General features: G+C 38.4%; 1 protein-coding gene across 7 annotated transcripts in view; it reads right to left on the reverse strand.

The window, feature by feature from the left end:
• Positions 1 to 297: 297 nt before the first annotated feature.
• Positions 298 to 18,385, reverse strand: part of ZNF638 (zinc finger protein 638) — a 109,714-nt gene continuing 91,626 nt past the window's right edge. For 6 of the 7 annotated variants that reach the window (XM_039539243.1, XM_039539245.1, XM_039539241.1 and 3 more), the window contains 9 exons: positions 17,215 to 17,264; positions 11,043 to 12,498; positions 10,371 to 10,436; positions 7,645 to 8,770; positions 7,385 to 7,456; positions 6,117 to 6,470; positions 3,442 to 3,534; positions 1,418 to 1,536; positions 298 to 615 (listed from right to left, as the gene is read on the reverse strand). In XM_039539243.1, the coding sequence (XP_039395177.1) occupies positions 544 to 615; positions 1,418 to 1,536; positions 3,442 to 3,534; positions 6,117 to 6,470; positions 7,385 to 7,456; positions 7,645 to 8,770; positions 10,371 to 10,436; positions 11,043 to 12,498; positions 17,215 to 17,264 (3,408 nt within the window). In that variant the 3' untranslated portion in view covers positions 298 to 543. The remainder of the gene's footprint in view (positions 616 to 1,417; positions 1,537 to 3,441; positions 3,535 to 6,116; positions 6,471 to 7,384; positions 7,457 to 7,644; positions 8,771 to 10,370; positions 10,437 to 11,042; positions 12,499 to 17,214; positions 17,265 to 18,385) is intronic. The other variant, XM_039539246.1, reaches the window with a different exon arrangement.

The raw sequence follows: 18,385 nt of genomic DNA on the forward strand, positions 1-18,385 counted from the left end.
CTCAGAATGAACCATTTTGACATTTCCACAATTTCTGTTTGCAGTTTTTTTAAACTGAAACTATTCAAGTTTGACCGAACTGGTAAATAATTGATGCCTCGAATAATATTTTTTTCAATCAATTTACTGTTCTCGGAAGACAATTCACCCAGCTCTACATGAAACATGTGAAGATTGAAATTTCAATAGCTAAGATCTGCAAAGAAACACTAAATGTGGATCTCTGGAAGAGCTTCCATAAATCCTCTACAGTGATGTAGTAAATTGCCAAACATGAAATTACACCAAACACAATCACATGGTATTAACTATACAGTAAGAACATTTATTTCAACACTTAAGAGCTCTCTCCCAAGCCAGATGATTTGATATAGAAATCAAAACCACCATACATTTTCTTCTCTTTGTCTACCTTGAACTCAAATTTATACAACATCAGAGCTTGTTTCTGAAAGAAAATTACAAATTAAACCATAACAAAAAGACAAAATTTACTGGACCCTAAATTAAATTGTTTTAAAGAATTCTTCTCTCCTCCTGAGATCACCTGGAACTAAGTTCTTCCCCCTCATCTTCCTCCTCATCTTCCCCATCCTTTTGCTTGGCCATGAATTTCTGCGGGGAAAAAGATTTTAAAATATCTTACTTTGTAGCCAATGACAAGATACCGCGGTTAACACTTTATTCTCCCTGGCAGGATATGCATCATGTTCTAAATACAATGCACATTTACGTGTACTAAACATCCAGAATCTGACCAACTCCTTATCTTGACTAGACCCGATCTCCACCAAAGTTTGCCAGTTAATTTTGTCTAGAGACTCTCTCATTTTCAGGTCTGCTGATTAAATGCACTTATCAATGCTCCTCTTACTCTCTCAAAGCTCACACCTGCACCACCGGGGAAATGGTGTAAATGACTCCTAAATTAAATTTTCTGATGGTCAAATTAGTATCTTAAGTTACATGTGCAGCCATTTTAATCACAGACTGGAGCCTTGATGACTAACATATTGCAAGGCTAGGCTCTTATGGAGATTTGCCAAAGATGGTAAGACAACTCATATCCCTCCCACACCTTCGTGAGAGGGGAAGATATCACAGATAGGACTTCCCAGCATTTAACTCAATGATCAGGGTCATTAAGGGGTTAATAATTTAATTTCTTTAATTTAAAATGTAGTACACTCTTGAAGTTATAATTTTTATTTGATCTACAGAACATAGCCATGAGTGTTATGGTATTGAAAAAAACAATATAATTTGCATCTATCTGCAACTGGTTTACAAACCATTCTTTTCATCTAGAACCTGTCAGATTAGCAAAACCACTACCTGAGATAATTAGCTGTCCACAGAACAAAATCTCAGATACTTTATTACTACGATTTAAAGGGAAAGAAGCAAAAATTGTTACCTCCATATTCTGCTGATGACGCAGTGTCTTGCAATGATTTTTCATAGACATTTCACCTGCGTAGAAGAGAGAGCAGATCTGACAGAAGTAGCCAGCCTTTGGAACAAGAAAATCTAAACCTTAAAAAAAAAAAAAGGAGGGGAAAAAAGTTTAACAATTCATCAACAACTCTCAATTAAAAGCTACCAGGTAAATTTAGCCAAAATACATGCGTGTGTGGTGGTGGTGGTCTTTTGGTAAGGCCAGAAGGGATCACCAACTCTTCACCCGAATGCTAACCCCAACAACCAAAATTAGTTATTTGGGTATTACAGTCCACAGAAGACTAAACCATTGTGTGTCACAGGAACAGAATAGGAGGGACCGAGGTGCACTAGTTCCCAAGGCCCCGGAAATGGGGAAAAATTAAGCGAGATATATCCAGATAGTCCTAGCAAGTGATCTTCACTCCATGCTGCAAAGGAAGGTGAAAATCTGCATGGTCACTGCCAACCTGACCCAGGGGAAAAATTCCTTCCTGACCCCACATATGTAGACCCTGAGCATATATAGTATGACTCAACCAGCTAAACACGTGAAAGACAGAATTCTTGGTGCCACCTCAGAGCACCGTCCTACCCATCCAACGTCCGAGGTGTGATGAATCAGAGGAAAGAGACCAAAGAAAACCCAGAATATGTTGTGGTTTTGAGGGGGTAACCTTTCTCGACCCCCTGAAGCATGAACTTTAGGAATGTAAGATGTAAGGTATAATTTGTAATTATTAAGTGCCTTGTTAGTCTTTGCATCATTTAAATCATTTTATATGTACTGTTCTCCCTAAACATAATACAACTCTACCTCGATATAACGCTGTCCCTGGGAGCCAAAAAAATCTTACTGCATTATAGATTAAACCGTGTTGTATTGAACTTGCTTTGATCCACCAGAGTACGCAGCCCTGCCCACCGCCGCACTGCTTTAGAATCATACAATATCAGGGTTGGAAGGGACCTCAGGAGGTCATCTAGTCCAACTCCCTGCTCAAAGCAGGACCAATTCCCAACTACATCAGCCCAGCCAGGGCTTTGTCAAGCCTGACCTTAAAAACCTCTAAGGAAGGAGATTCCACCACCTCCCTAGGGAACCCATTCCAGTGCTTCACCACTCTGAGTGAAAAAGCTTTTCCTAATATCCAACCTAAACCTCCCCCACTGCAACTTGAGACCATTGCTCCTTGTTCTGTCGTCAGGTACCACTGAGAACAGTCTAGATCCACCCTCTTTGGAACCCCCTTTCAGGTAGTTGAAAGCAGCTATCAAATCCCCCCCCTTTACCGTGTTATATCAGGTGGCGTTATATCGAGGTAGCGGTGTATATTTCATTACATGAATTATGCAAACATGCTCTAGATCATGGACAATTTTATACAAGCATCATGTCAGAATTCAAATTTCCTAATAAATTCCTTTGCCCTGTGCATGTAAATGCTTCCCAAATCCAGTAATCCAACATGGCTACAATAACACTGCAAACAAAATTAAAAATTATGGCACCACAGAGATCAGTTCACATGGACATCTCAACTCCCAACATTCAAAAAGCCTTAAATCTTAGGATATGTCTACACTGCAATTAAAATCCCACGTCTGTTCAATTCCAGGGTAGATCCTCCAGTGTCCCCGAGCTCAGGCTCTAGCCCAAACGTGTACACTACAATTAAATAGCTCTTTAGCCCAAGTCAACTGGCACGTGTCAGCCATGGGTGTCTAACTGCAGTGTAGACTCACCCTTACGGAACAAAACACCTTAGCAAATAATTCACAGCACTAGAAATAAACCTTGTACAATCAAATAATTCTCTCTCTCAGGTGTAAAAAGGTATTTCATCCATCAGAAACATTGGATTATTCAATGTTTATAAATAAAATATATGCATACAAACATGCATAAACAGTGCTCACAGTTCCTATAATTAAGATATTTGTTACTAAAATGAAGTTTTATTGGGATTTAGAACTTTAAACCAAGATTTTAGATTTTACCTTTTGGAGTGCTTGGTGTCTTCGATTTATCTGCTGAGGAATCCACTTTTCTTCGTTTAGACTCTGGTTCTGTATCTCCTGATCCCAATTCATCTGTTAAAGCCATAAAATAGAGTTTGTAGCAAGGACTTACACTAATTAAAAAAGTATTCGGTACATAGCTTAAATAGTTTTCATTAGTATGAGAAGCAAACACCAGTCTATGACCGTTACTGCTTCATTCACTGTTTGGCTTGCCAAGCTAGAGAGTTTTTTTTTTTTTAACTAGACATAGGGATCGTATCACCAGATAAACTTGAAATTCAACATTTATGTTTCACTGTCATTGCAAGTACCTTGTTTCCAGCATGAAGCTCATTACAGACAAAAAGAAGCACTAAACTGCTCTTAGTTGTAGAGACATCAGCTCAGAAATCATAGATTCCAAGGCCAGAAGGGACCACTGTGATCAACTCTGACCTCCCTTATAACACATGCTATAGAACTTCCCTGAATTAATTCCTGCTTTAAGTCCAATATCTATCTGTGACTGAACTAGACTGCATCATTTAGGAAAAAACCCACTCTTGATTTAAAAATCTCCAGTGAGATACCTGGATAAGCTGTTCCAATGGTTAATTATTCTGTTAAAAAATTTGCACTTTATTTCTAGTTTGAATTTGTTTAGCTTTGACTTACAGCCACTGGATCCCATTATACCTTTGTCTGCTAGACTGAAGTGCACGCTATTACCAAATTTCAGTTCCTGATGTAGGTACTTAAGACTGACTTCTATAGCCACATAGAAATTAAAATGTTAGGAGGACATGGAGATTGTTGTAACATTCTCAGTGCATTTCAGTTTACTGAAACAAACTTATGTTATACAGGTGTAACTGACAGATATGCTGCTCAATACTGAATTTTAAATACTGCACAGATGTCAACTAGTTTCATTTGGACTGGAGAACACTGATTCCATTAAAAAAAATTAAGGGTCTGTGGAAAGAGTTTCCTGGTTAACTTGGTCTAAGGTAATACCAAATAACATTTGCTTCTGGAGACATGCAGATTGATAGGTTCCCCTGACCTAGGAAATGGTTGACTGCATTGTCATTAATAGCAGTAAACAATTATATTATGATTTTGCCCAAAGGCCTCAGTTAGAATAGAAGCATCATTGTGCTTACTAGTGTAGAAAACAGAGAAAAAAATCTTTGTGAGTATCTGAGCTCCCAAACATTAATGCACCACAACATAAAGCTCCAGGACTTTGCAGCTTGAATTTGAGTAACAATTGGAGGCTTTTGTAATCTTGTAATCTTTGTAATCTTGTAATCAACTATTTAGAAAAGCTGGATGAGCACAAGTCCATGGGGCTGGATGCGCTGCATCTGAGGGTGCTAAAAAGTTGATGGATGTGATTGCAGAGCCATTAGCCATTATCTTTGAAAACTCATGGCAATTGGGGGAGGTCCCGGATGACTGGAAAAAGGCTAATGTAGTGCCCAAAAATGATGAGGGGGCTGGAGCACATGACCTATGATGAGAGGCTGAGGGAACTCGGATTGTTTAGTCTGCAGAAGAGAAGAATTGGGGGGGGGGGGGTTTGATAGCTTTCAACTACCTGAAAGGGGGTTCCAAAGAGGATGGATCCAAACTGTTCTCATTGGTGGCAGGTGACAGAACAAGGAGTAATGGTCTCAAGTTGCAGTGGGGGAGGTTTAGGTTGGATATTAGGAAAAACTTTTTCACTAGGAAAGTGGTGAAGCATTGGAATGGGTTACCTATCTCCTTCCTTAGAGGTTTTTAAGGTCAGGCTTGACAAAGCCCTGGCTGGGCTGATGTAGTTGGGAATTGGTCCTGCTCTGAGCAGGGGGATGGACTAGATACCTCCTGAGGACCCTTCCAACCCTGATATTCTATGGTTCTAGAATGCTCAAAACAAAGGATTAATATGCACACTCCCCCAATGAAAACAACGAGGAGTCCTTGTGGCACTTTAGAGCCTAACAAATTTATTTGGGCATAAGCTTGCCTAAATAAATTTGTTAGTCTCTAAGGTGCCACAAGGACTCCTCGTTGTTTTAGCTGATACAGACTAACGCAGCTACCACTCTGAAACTCCCCCAACGGTTCACCATTTTAAAATGGGTTCCATAGGTAATGTGGCATGGCACACTATCTCATACTGTGAACCTGCAGAAACACCGTCATGAATGAGAACAGAATCAAGGAACAACTTTCTAAAGGCTGGGTAGACTAGAGAAAGCACTAATGAGTACTGAATTTCCCCACCTCCTCATTGCTTGAAACTTTCCATCCTAGCATATGCTCCTAAGAATTTGTCACTACTGTTAATCTGTTCAACTTGACCTTTGGGCCAGAGACTAGGGGGAGGCAAATTGTACCTGGAATCCTGGAGGAGTTTGAGGCCTGTAGAGGGGAAGAAGCTGAGAACATTACACATCCGTGTTCCTGAATTCTAGCTATGGGAATTCTATCATGTTGTGCAATGTAGTATACACCTAAGCCAAGCCAAAAAACCTGAAAGGGCAAAATTTAAAAAAAAACAAAGTTTCCAAAATGTTCTGTTACGAAAACAGCTACAAACATCCCTTTAGGGTGAAAATGGAAGAGACACCAATGAAAAATTGTGAACAAACAAGATGACAAATCTCTACATCAGCTCTTACCTTTCACAGGTTTTTCAGAAGATTGTGAAGGCATCTCACTGCAGCCTTCCTGCTTTATATCTGCATCAGACAGCAGACTTGCATTTAGATCAGGTAATAAAGAACTAGATACAGAATCTGTAACAGTTGTAGTCTGACTGTCTTCACTCAAACTATTTGATTCTGGGGTAGTCAAGGTTCCCTTTCCTATTTTCTCCTTGTTGGAATCAGATGTTGAGCCTTCCACTAATTCTGTTTTATCTGCTGTCTCCTCAGTGTTCTTGTCACACTTTTCTTGCTCTGTTTCAACAGGTGTCTCAGGCGGTGGAACAACTGGTCTTTTCCTAGGTCTACCTCTTTTGCCTGGGGTTTTCACTACATAAATAGAGAACAAAGAATTATATTTATTCATTTACCATGTATCAAACAGCATTTCTTCAGATTTATCAATACCATTAAAATTACAAATGAAAATTTTAAGCATTTGGCAATTTTTAAAAAAGCCTTTTATATGTGCAAGTAACTTTGTAAATGTGGTTCTCCCGGAGAATGATGAAAGGAAATAATTTTTCACCACATTTTGCTGATATTATGCAGTATGTTTTCATACAAATGAAAGTCTGAGATAAGTCTTTAATTTAGATTCATATAGAAATCAGTCTAAAAAACAGTTTAGAAAACATGTGCTAATAGATCTGTGACATGTACAGACTTATGGGACTGTTACAATTTTCTATAGAATGTGAAAAAATACAATTATTCCTTTTGGATTGACCAAACTGGCACTAAAGTGATGCCTACTGATTAAAATAAGCTAAAGTTTAAAAAGTTCTCTGTTGTAATTATGAAATTTGTGGCCTCTGCAATTTTTCCACATCTGCATTGTATATCTTTCCTTCTTCTCCATTAGTCGTGTATGTCCAGAGGACTATCAATTGCACAGGGACTAAGTAGGATAATGGTTTAATCCATAAATCCTTCACTTCTGGACACCCATATTTATATCCTAACTTCAGGTCAGGAGTGGGGAAAATAACTAAAACAGGAGATGCTGCATATCAGAACTGAAATGCATCAGCACTGATGTGAGGGAAAGCTTGGCAGTACTGGATCGACATTATGCATTAGCATTGGTGAGTCATTCATTTTCCTTGCAACTTTATTCAAATTTTATAAAGCTCTCCCTGCTAAGCTCTCGCCCTTTTATACTTATTTAAGATATTTGACCTTAATTTGTCTGCAGTTGTATATCACAAATGCTTCTGTCCATTTCTGGCTCTACTTCCTACCTGGAGGCTGCTGCTTGTTCTTAGTTTGTCTCCCCATTTCATTTGACTCATGCGCTTTGCTCAGGCTTAGCTCTGTAATTAAAGATAATATTTAACTTCTGCGCTTTTATTTAGGTAGTTTGTTTTTTCTCTTCACTGATACAATATCCAGTTATCTGCCCTGTCAGATACTGGCTACTTAGCGTAATTTTAAATGTCTTTATGTTAATTGTTTAATTACATCTTTTAAAATGCATCTATAAAACTGTATCAGTTCCTACCTGCAGACTGCTGCTCACTCTCAGTTTCTCCTTTGAGCTCTTTTTCACTTGTCTTGTTCCAAGTTTCAGCTTTTTCAGTCTCCTCTGTATTTGCTGAAAGTGCCTCCTTGTCTGCCTCCTGTGTATCTGCTACAAGGGTCTCATTTTCTATTTCCTTTGTGTCAGCTTCAAGAGTCTCCTTTTCTTCTGACTTTGAGTTTGCAAAAATATTCTCCTCTTCTCGCCCTATATCTGCCAGAATTTCCATTTCTTCTGGTCCTGCAATTGCAACAATATCCTCCTCTTCCAGGTTTGTGCCTATAAAAGTATTTTCTTCTTCTTCTTCATCCTCCTCCCCAACTTCATCTACAGTAACAAAGTTTAGTTCCTCTTTTAAACGGTTGAAATCTGCCAAAAAGTCTTCATCGTCTTCAGTAACTTCATCTAAAGTTACTAGAGGCTGATCATCACTGTCTTCCTGTATTTCATCTACTGTCACTAAAGTACTAGGATCTTCAGGCAGCTGAGAAGAGATAAAGTCTCCAGGATCCTCAATAGCCCTTTTATCATCCTCTTCCTTAGGTTTTAAGGTCTCCTCAATATTCAAATCTGAAGGCTCATTTAGAGGGAGCTCTTCAACTTCTCCTATTTCATCCACAGTTACCAAGGGTTCTGCTTTCAGAAGATCTTGCTCCTCATAAACTGAACTGGAGACATCTTTGGGTACATTATGTGAAGAAAGTTCTTCCTGTTCAGATATCTCATCTAAAGTAACAAGTGATTGTGGGTCTTTTACTGCTTCTGAAATCAGTTCCTCTTCTTCATTTACTTCATCCACAGTAACTAGACCCTGTGGGTCTGTTATTGCTTCTAAATTGGAGTCTCCTACCAGTTGTGCAGTCATCTCTTCCTCTTCTACAATCTCATCCAAAGTGACAAAGGATAATTCGCTCTCATCAACATGTGCTATGGAGCTTTTACCTTTCTTCTTCTTAGCAATAGGCTCAGAGGAAGAGTTATTTTTAGCAGAGTCTTTTCTTTTCCCCCGGGGTGGATTTCGTCTGGTTTGAAGAGGAGAGTCTGTCTCTTCTACAACCTCATCCACAGTAACAAACTCATCCAAGTTAAATGGGAAAAGCTCTTCTTCCTGTGAAATGTAAAACTATAAATTTAGTAGGCAAAGTACACCAATACTATAAGAGAGAACATGAAACTGCAATTTTTCAAGTGAATTTAGTGGTTGTGAAAGGTATCTGCAGTTTGAAGTGGACAATGAAATTTTAAAGTCCAATAGCTAATCAATGTATCATACACTAAAATGGACAAATCCCACTGAAATCAAAGGTATTTTATTTTGCATATGTAGCACAAAACATTAATTTATGTGCATGGATACATATTAACCGGAATACATACACAAGAAACTCATGGAAAGAAAAGTAATAGAGACTTAAAAACTTGTTCCTGTAACAGTTTAGGCCCAAAGCACTTTGACTCTCTTTCCTCTCTAACACCATAGCTATATAAAAAGTGACTGTACCCTTATTCCTTATTTTTTGGTAGTCCTGGCAAAAATCAAATTGCCAGTACAAAGAACTGATAGACCTGCAATGTCGCATGCCATTTTAAGAAAGGAAAGAGAATACAGTCCAGTTGTTTTTTTTAAATGACTTCTTTGGAACTCAAATATTAAATTATTCTAAGTCGTCTTCTCAAATTTTGCAGGCAATAAGCACTAAAAACAGTCTCTCTACCGATCAGAAAGCAAAAGAGGACAAGAAGATCATCATGTAAGGCAGATGGAATATATAGCCAAGATTGGAGAGGAAGGAGAGAGTGGTTGGCTACACATCTCTAACTAGAGCAAGTTTTTTGTCTTTTTTTCCCTGCAAGTGGAGAAATACTGTGTGTCAAATAGCTGTAGAATGGTGAAAAATAAAGCTACACATCATCAATCCCTGATTAGTAACTGACTTTCCACATTTACTGTGACTTTTTCAATTTGCAGCATCTATACCAATCTCAGTGATTTTAGCACAGCTCTGGAAATAGTGTCAGTCAACATCTGCTTTATGGTGAGCAAAGGAAGCACCTAATATTGAAAAACTGTGACTTCCCCCCCCACCCCAACCCCCTTCTTGCCCAAACCCCCAAACAACATGAAACAGAGGGACAGTCATAAGTTTAAACTTCTTCAACTCAGCTATCTGTAAGAACTGTAAAAACCTAATCCCTACCAATCCCTTATTTCAACCAAAGGTATATCCGGAATGTAAGTATTGTTTCTCTCTAGCATAAAGCATACAAATTATTTGTTTATGGGAGAGGCACTGTTGTTATGGTTGGTTTTAATCCCTTCCATTACACCAGTTATTTGAGAGAGGACCTGGGAAGATTGTCTCTGTCATTCTTACCCCATGCCTCATCACTGCACTTGGAAGGAAGAAATCTAAGACAGGCAAATTTGAGATTTAATAGTCAGACAGACTCCTTTTTAAAGGAGGCCAAATTTAGGACCTAAAAATTACCCCTTCAAAAAAAGTTAAGCTTTTTATATTCCTGAAACAGGAAACTCAGGCTCTCTTTTCCCCAAGATGAACATATTTTACAGACAACTAATAAAAAGTTCTAATGAACAATATTCTGAAAAATCCACTAAGCAAGAGCTCTCAAGAGATAAAGCTAAACTCATTTTGTTCTCTTAAAGAAAATCGCTACTGTAAGTTCAACTATGTTTGGTTCCTTACCTCTTTTGGTTTTACATTGCCACTAGAGACAGTTTTAGAAGTCTTACTAATTCGACCAGCAGGAACCTGCAAAATTAGACACAAATTTAAATGAAACACGTTAGCCAATCAACCACCTTGTCAAAAACAACTTCTTCTCTTAATGAAGTTCTTTTTAAATAGTCCAGATAGAGGCATTTGACTGCATGCTTGGCATGTACAGAACTAAGCCAACCACCAATTATAAGTCCAGGCATATAGTCTCTAGTACCAAGTCACCGGTAATGTCTTGTTTAGTTATCTGTTCATCTTTCAGCAACCAGTGCCTGTGCGGGATAATCTAGGACTTGACAAAGGAAGCATCAGCTCACAAAAGGAGAGAAAACTTCTTTCCCATTCAGAACTATACCAAGAACATAAAGTTATGACACTCAGTACAGACCTGCTTACATAAGTTACCTTCCTGCAATTTTATCCAAGTAACATTTTCAAACCAGTTACATACTTGAGTTGTACACAACTGGTTGCTTGCCATCCTGCTACTCCAACTTGTCTGTTGGCCCAAATCAGTTCAATAGTTTATAGAAAGGGGAAGGGGAACATAATCTTACTGTCTCATATTCAACATCTGGGAGAAGCATCAGAGTTAGTTACTGGTCAGTCACAATGAACCAGCCTTCCTGCCCTTCTCACCTTATTGCTGTTGTCGTCTTTCTTCATGCTGGATGATCTACTCTCTCTCTCTTGAGACTGCTTTGAACTACCCCTAGATTCCACTCTTGAGTCCTTGTCTTGCTGAGATGAACTCCTCCCACTGCCTCCCTTTACAACAACAGGACTTATGTCCAGTTTAGATTTGGTGACGCTATCTGGCAGACTTGATCTGCTGCCAGTAGCTCTTGGTTGACCCACTTCTTTTGATGCAAGTTTCTTCTCAGTAGCAGATCGGCTTCTGGTCTCAGGTTTTGAGGAAGCTTTCTGCTCCTCTGTTTTAGTTAGAGAAGTCTCATTTCTCCGCATCATAACTCTTGACTTTGATATATCAGGGATAGACACCACAGCCTTTAAGATTGTTTTACCAACAGAGGTAGGTTCCTTGATGGATACAAATGCTACAGCTGACATACTTGCTTTGCTGGTTTCATCTATTTTATCTTGTCCCGGTCCTTTATTCTGATGTGCCTTGATTAAAGTTCGCTCATTCTTTTCATTCAGCACATTTTTTTCAGTGTTCTCTATGTCTGTCCCAACATTGTCCACAGGCTTTTCAGGTTTCTTCTCGACATCTGTCCCAACATTGTCCACGGGCTTTTCGGGTTTCTTCTCTATGTCCACCCCAATGCTGGCTACAGGCTTCTCCAGTTTCTTCTCCATGGCTGTCCCTATCTTAGCCATTGACTTTTCCAGTTTCTTCTCCAAGGCTGTCCCAACTTTGGTCACTGGCTTTTCCGGTTTCTTCTCGATAGACACCACAGCACTGGCCACAGGTATTTCAAGTTTATTTTCCACTGTATCAGTAACAGCATTTTTTACAGTAGTATCCAATTTGTTGCTTGGTTGTATGTCTTCAGCTGACAGCATTTCCACTGAAACTGCAGCAGAATCAGGTGGCACTGCTTCAGAAACAGCCTCAGCTGTTTCCACTGTTGCTGGTTTCACAGCAGGGTCTGACTGCACATCTTCAAGCTTGCCCACACTGGATAACTCTTCTGATGATCCGCTGGCAGGAACACACAATTCTTCAGGTTTCATTTTTGTTTCTCTTTCTGTTACAGTTGTGATAGCAGATTCCAATAATTCTGTTTCAGAGTTATCTTTAACTACCTCTTCCTTCTGAAGGTTGAAAGGAGGCAGCAGGATCTCTTCTGATTTAACTTTGGATAATTCATCATCAGCTGGTTTGGTTTCTGAGCCAGTAACTGCAACTTCAGATTCCCCCTTGGATGTTTCAACTTCCGATGGTTTTGTAGCAGAATCACGTACCATTCTTTCAGGCTCCAACTCAGAGGCTTCTATCTGCACTGTTGAAGTCTTGGCTTTGACAGAGTTGGAAATGATTTCTTCCTTTGCCACACTAGTCTCTACTGGAGGATTAGCAGCTGCTGTTTGCACCATTCCTGATCCCTCTGGTTTTTTTTTCAAGTCAGAGCTAAATGTATTTAAAAAAAACAAAAGAAATCAAACTATGTTGAGAATTCCACAGTTATCAGTAACCTCTTGACGCCAATGGTTGGGATTTCCTGATGCATTAGTGGCTTAGCATTGGGAAATCTAGCCTATCAGCGTTAAAATGGTTAGACTATTGAGGTAAATAACTGATTAGTTTACAATTTTTGTCTAATCCACTTCAGTACTGAAGACCTCTTATAATTCAAATTACATTACTTACTTGTAGTTAGATTTCTCTGAAGGTACTATACACTATAGATGTGTCCTGTGACCTCAGAGCTGACAAGCAAGCTTAAATTTAGATTCCTTGATGTGGGACAGACTGTACACACACAAAATGTAACTTAGTTTTTCCTATATAAAAATAGTCTAAAACTATGGTAAATTTCTCAGCTCTCGAAGAGCGATGTTTGAAGATAATATCCTCTACAGTAACTACCCTACTGAACGTCTCATAAATGTTCAGAGTTTAATAAGCAGTTTCAGTTTCAACTGAAATGATCTCAGTTATAATTGTGGGAAAGGCCACGCGCAGACAGGGTCTCCTTTCTGCAATGCTATACTTTGCTGTTTAAGCTTACTGTCAGCTCCCAAGATAATAAAGCCCAGGATGACAAAGGTACAGGATAGCACTTTTCAGAGAAATTCAGTTACAGGCAAGTACATTATTTTTTCTCTGAAGAAAGCATTGTCTACAGACATTCTTGGGAAACTTTGAAGCTGGAGATGTCTAAACCTCCTTTTTCGTGACTCCTGAAAGTGGCCATCCTGAGATTACATTAAACTAGATGGAAAGATGCCAATACATCAATCAATTATGATGTTCTAGTTAGCGGATAAAACATATGTAGATGATCAGTCCAGAGGGGATAAACAGAAAACTGGTTAATAAGTGGATATGCACCAAGATGTGGATCTTTACTATGGTTTCTCAGATCCAAAGTATATAAACAAATATATGCACAACTACATGAATCTTCATGAAGGATACATGAAGGGCTGCCACTTTGTTAATACTTCTGGCATGCTGACATCAAGAAAGTTCAAAGCTGACGCAAACGGAATCAAACACCGAAGGCCCCACTTTGATGTGGTAAGATATACATGTGTTAAAGACTACATTAAGTCAAAACAATTAATGCAGCCAAAAATCAATAAAGAATAAATCTCCATCACCTAAGCACAACAAGATGCACACTTCAATGTGCCTTGAAAGCTTACTTCGCACCTAACACCATCATCTTTGTCTGCCACATATATTGAAGAGAAATAGGAAGAGTGGGGCTAGTTCTGTTTCAGAAGGTCAAGTATCACTATAGATTAAGCACAGTTGTGACCTATGTTGTTATTATGCATCAGAGAATCAGACGAAAACTTGCAGGAAAATGCAGTCAAGCAGCTTCCATCTGTGATAGGGGATCTACTGCAGTCCTCCCCCTAAAAGGTGGCAGGCTCACAGCATTCCAACCTACAGTAGAAAAAAATCTCTCTTGGAGTAATGGATCCTGTGTTTCTGAACAGCTCTTGCATGGAATTTTGGGAGTTTCCTCCCGTGCCTCATTGTTTACTTCATGGTAATTGGAGATCTCATAAAAGAATTAGAAACATTTTCTCACTTGCCCACTCAAATAAAATTTTCTCCTTCCAAAAATTTGATTGGAGTCTAGTCATTTCAAGTCAGTCATGTCCAAACACTGGTGGCTGGGGTGAAAGTGTTTCAATTAGTTTTGACCAAACAAAACTAATCTGTTTCTCGTGGCACAAATATTAAAACACTGATCAGTCATGACAATGAAGACACTTTGGTATTTAACAACCTTAGAAAGACAGGTCTCTGAATACCAAAGACTCCTTTATGTTCCAAAAGTGAGATCCATTTCAAATATATTTCCCTTCTATTTGCTATACAGTAGCTCCCCGCGACATTTGCCTAGTTTTTATATGTAGTAAAAAAACTCATCTGGACAACCTGATGGAGAGCACAGCCAAAAGAAGAGTCCTGAAAGACTAGCTCTATTTAAGAAGCATGGAGATTTTGATCAAAGATAAGCTCCATCTCCCCTGCCAAACTGCACACAGCTCAGCATCTGCAAAGGGGGAGAATCTGTCCATAAGCTTCTACCAGGAATGGAAAAAACAGCAAGTTTATTAAATAGCAGCAAATAATGCAAAACTATACATTACTTGCATCTTCAACTGCTTATAGTGAATGCTGTAAGTGCACACACATGCATCACCTATATAAATCAACTGAGATCAGTCTGTGGATCTTCAGGACTGTGTGACCTCTCTCAGAGAGAAAAGTACCTTGGTGGTCTCCAAAAAAACATTAATCTGATAGATTCAAACTGGACTTTCATGGTCTGGGCTGATACATTCTGGGCAAGGAAGCAGAACTATGCAAGTTCAATGATGAAAGAGTGAGGCAAAAATATCAAGACGGTTGAAAATAATGGGTGCAAGGACTTGAAAATCCTGCTATGCTTTGGGAAGGAAGTGGCATATTGCACTACCAGAAGGATATTTCCCTTTGCATAAAAAGGGTAAAACCCACGAATATCTGATGCTCCAGTCTTGCATCTTCAGTCATTTGTGTAAACACCCACCCTCACTCAGAACTACCCATCAGAGTTAAAAATAGAGGTCAAATAAAGAGTCAGCTCCAGCAACCCAAAAAAGAGCAGGCATCTGCCATAAAGGATGCAAGATAATAGAGGCAAATCCTTAATTCTCCATTTAAAAGTCAGATTAAGAAAGACTGCAGGTTGGTCTTCAATTCTTCTGGAATCTTAATCTGGAACAGGAAAAGTCTCGACTTGCTGAAAGAAACCACAACCTTCATTATTAGAAACAGTCGGGATATCCATGCCAGTGGTTTACCATCCCAGCCAGAAGGCCTGGTGAATGGCTTTAGGCCATTTCTTCATGCTGGATTATGATCAAATGTCAAGAAACATTCCAAGATTTCTTTAAGATTATCTCGACCATCCATAGTAATCAGGAATACTGTTCCCCCTTCTCTCCAAGTTATCCTATCCCATTCCTCTCCACAGAAAAATTCCAGAGGGGAGGAGGGGAAGCGTGACAATAAAATAGAACTCTTCCCATATTATGGGACTTACTTTTTTGCTTCTTATATGGTGATTATATCTCAAAAGGATAACAGGCCTGGTGAGAAAGGCTTACAAAGCTGAATGTAAGGATCATTCCGACACGGAGACAACTGCCTCATAGGCTGAAAAGGAATCTCTACAGGGTGAAGTTGGTAAGCAAAAACTTTATTTTGTCCATTTGTTCACCAGCCACAGTACTACTTTGTGCAGTATCTGGGACTCATAAGGATAAGATTAATTGTATTGTGCCTTATTGGTAGGTCAGCTGCTACCTAGAACCCATCAATTTGGAATCAGTAAGGTTACCTGAACATCTATATTGGTGAGACTCAGAACCACTAGTTCAAAAATAGTTCCCCTATGCTTCCAACTTCCAATGTGCTCTGAACACCACTCATAAGTTTAGGAATCTCTTAATACACTTTTTTTACATTCATAGCTTGATATTATTGTCAAAACCAGCATGTAGACCATGAGAGAACCATCAGAAGCACAGAAAAGGAAGAAACCATGCTTTGAAAATATGACACCATTAGCAGCTGTGTGACATTACATATAAAGTCTTATAAAATGTTACTATACTATAGAATAATAGTGCACAACACTATAGTAACATTACATTAAATGGTAACTTTTGAACCATTATTAAAGAGCACTGTAGATTAACTCTCTCTCTCACACACACACACGGATCCGAGTCACAGAAAACATGTTAAGGACAAAAAAAAATATTTTTTCCACCTACAGGAAGTACTTTGTGTGACCTACTGTCATTTGAGATAAAACGTATTTGCAAAACATGTTTTATATTCTAAAACCAATGAGTAGTTACTCCATAATTAGATGTTTTACAATCATTCAGGCATACAAGGTGCATTTAAAAAAATTTCCATGGAGTATTACAAAATAATTATTTCCTTTTTCTGGATTCTGATGTTAAAGTTAAATATCTAAACTAGTTTTCCATTATCTAGTTAGTCGCCTATATCAATTAGACAGAAGTATTAAGTTAATTTAGAAAACTGAACCACCTCCTCTAATTTGTTTTAGCATTTGGAAACAGAAGCAATAGATCTTGTGCCTTGATAAATGACAACACTGAAAGATGAAATATAGGAATCATCTACTAGCCACGTACAATGAGAGCTTTTTCAGCAATAGAGTCTTCCACCATAACTTAAGCACATGGGTGAAATCCTGGACCAGTTGAAATTAATGACAAAACTATTGACTTTAATAGGGCCAGGATTTCACCATTTCTCCATGCTCATTCAGACCCCAGACTCTCAAGCAAACACACATTTTTTTATTTTTTTTTAAAACCTCTATGAAAGTTAAGAAAGTAAATGTCTTTGATACACAGGACAAAGAGAACTAAAAAAAAAAAGGAAGTGGATTGTTTAGAGATGTGCTAGCAGTTGCCTACTGCCAGCACATCTCTAAACAATCCAATTGCAGTTTTTTCCCCATTATACATAGCTTGCTTTTGAGAGAAATGTGTAGTAGACTACTTAATTCAATCATGGAGAGCCAGTTTTTGAACAGTGCATATAGATATTAACTTAAATATCTGAAAGGCATACCTTCCTTTACTTGGTTCTTGGTTTTTCAGCTCTTTTTTTGTAACTTCAGCCTATAACATAAAATCACCGAGTGTTGAACATCTATGAAATTCAGGAACAGCACAAAAAAGTATATATGCCCAATACATCCAGTTAAAAGCACCACATAGCCCATTCATAACTACACTCGAAAGATCAAATGACAGTGAATAATGCAAGTCATTCTAAAAGGTCTTCTCATTATAGAACACATTTTGTAAGATGTGTTTTAGCCTGATGTCTTGTGGCTCTTTATAGCTGTGATTACTTTGAAATGATTTAGCATTTAGTTTTTGTTACGTTGGGGGGAAGGATTAAACATATTTCCCCTGTTCTAAGCAGCACCCTCTTTCTGGTCCTTAGTATCCCCACCAATGTAACAGATGTAGTGCTCTGATACAACCATGGTTTGTCTGTCAAGAGACAGATATGCAGAGGACATAAATTATCTTTAAATAAGATATTCTAATGTATGTTCCAAATACAACAAATGTCACAGCTTTACTAAGCTAAAGGTTTGACTCTGCCGTCCAAAATGTGCTGATGTGACACCTGTTTCTTAGAGGATAATCAATCCATTTTGTTTTTAAAATAATTAAACTCACTTCTTAAAATGTAAGGACTATGTCCTCTGAAAAACAAACCACTAACAATCCAAGCTCTCCAGCTGCTATGATGGGGAGTAAAGTTCCAACAACCTTTTAAGCAATACAGGCTTTGGTTCAAAGTAGAAATATCATGTTTAGAACTATATACTACTAAATTAAAGAATATCACCTTTACAAAGAATTGCAGGTATACTCTAATGAAAAACTGTTCTGGAACCCATTTTCAGATCATACTATTTCAGTATTATCACTTCTCTCCCATCAATCCAACACCAGATTTTAGTAATAAAGAGTAAAGAAAGTCAGTTTGTACACTTTGTAACTGGATCATGCTTGGAAATAAGAAAAATATAGCTTGTTTGTTGGTTTTTCAGAATAAATTAAAAGGTAATGGGAGGCTTTTTAGAGGAAAGAATGAATATGGGGAAATAGAGCTGGCACTCTTGGGCTCTACAGAATGTGGAAAACAGGATGTTTCAGCATTGTAAAACTCGAAGAACGATGATGCACACTGAGAGGTTGCTGGGATCGGAAGCAGCAAGGAA

The sequence above is a fragment of the Mauremys reevesii genome, linkage group 5 (genome assembly GCF_016161935.1).
Source record: "Mauremys reevesii isolate NIE-2019 linkage group 5, ASM1616193v1, whole genome shotgun sequence".
In the NCBI taxonomy this organism is placed as follows: domain Eukaryota; kingdom Metazoa; phylum Chordata; order Testudines; family Geoemydidae; genus Mauremys; species Mauremys reevesii.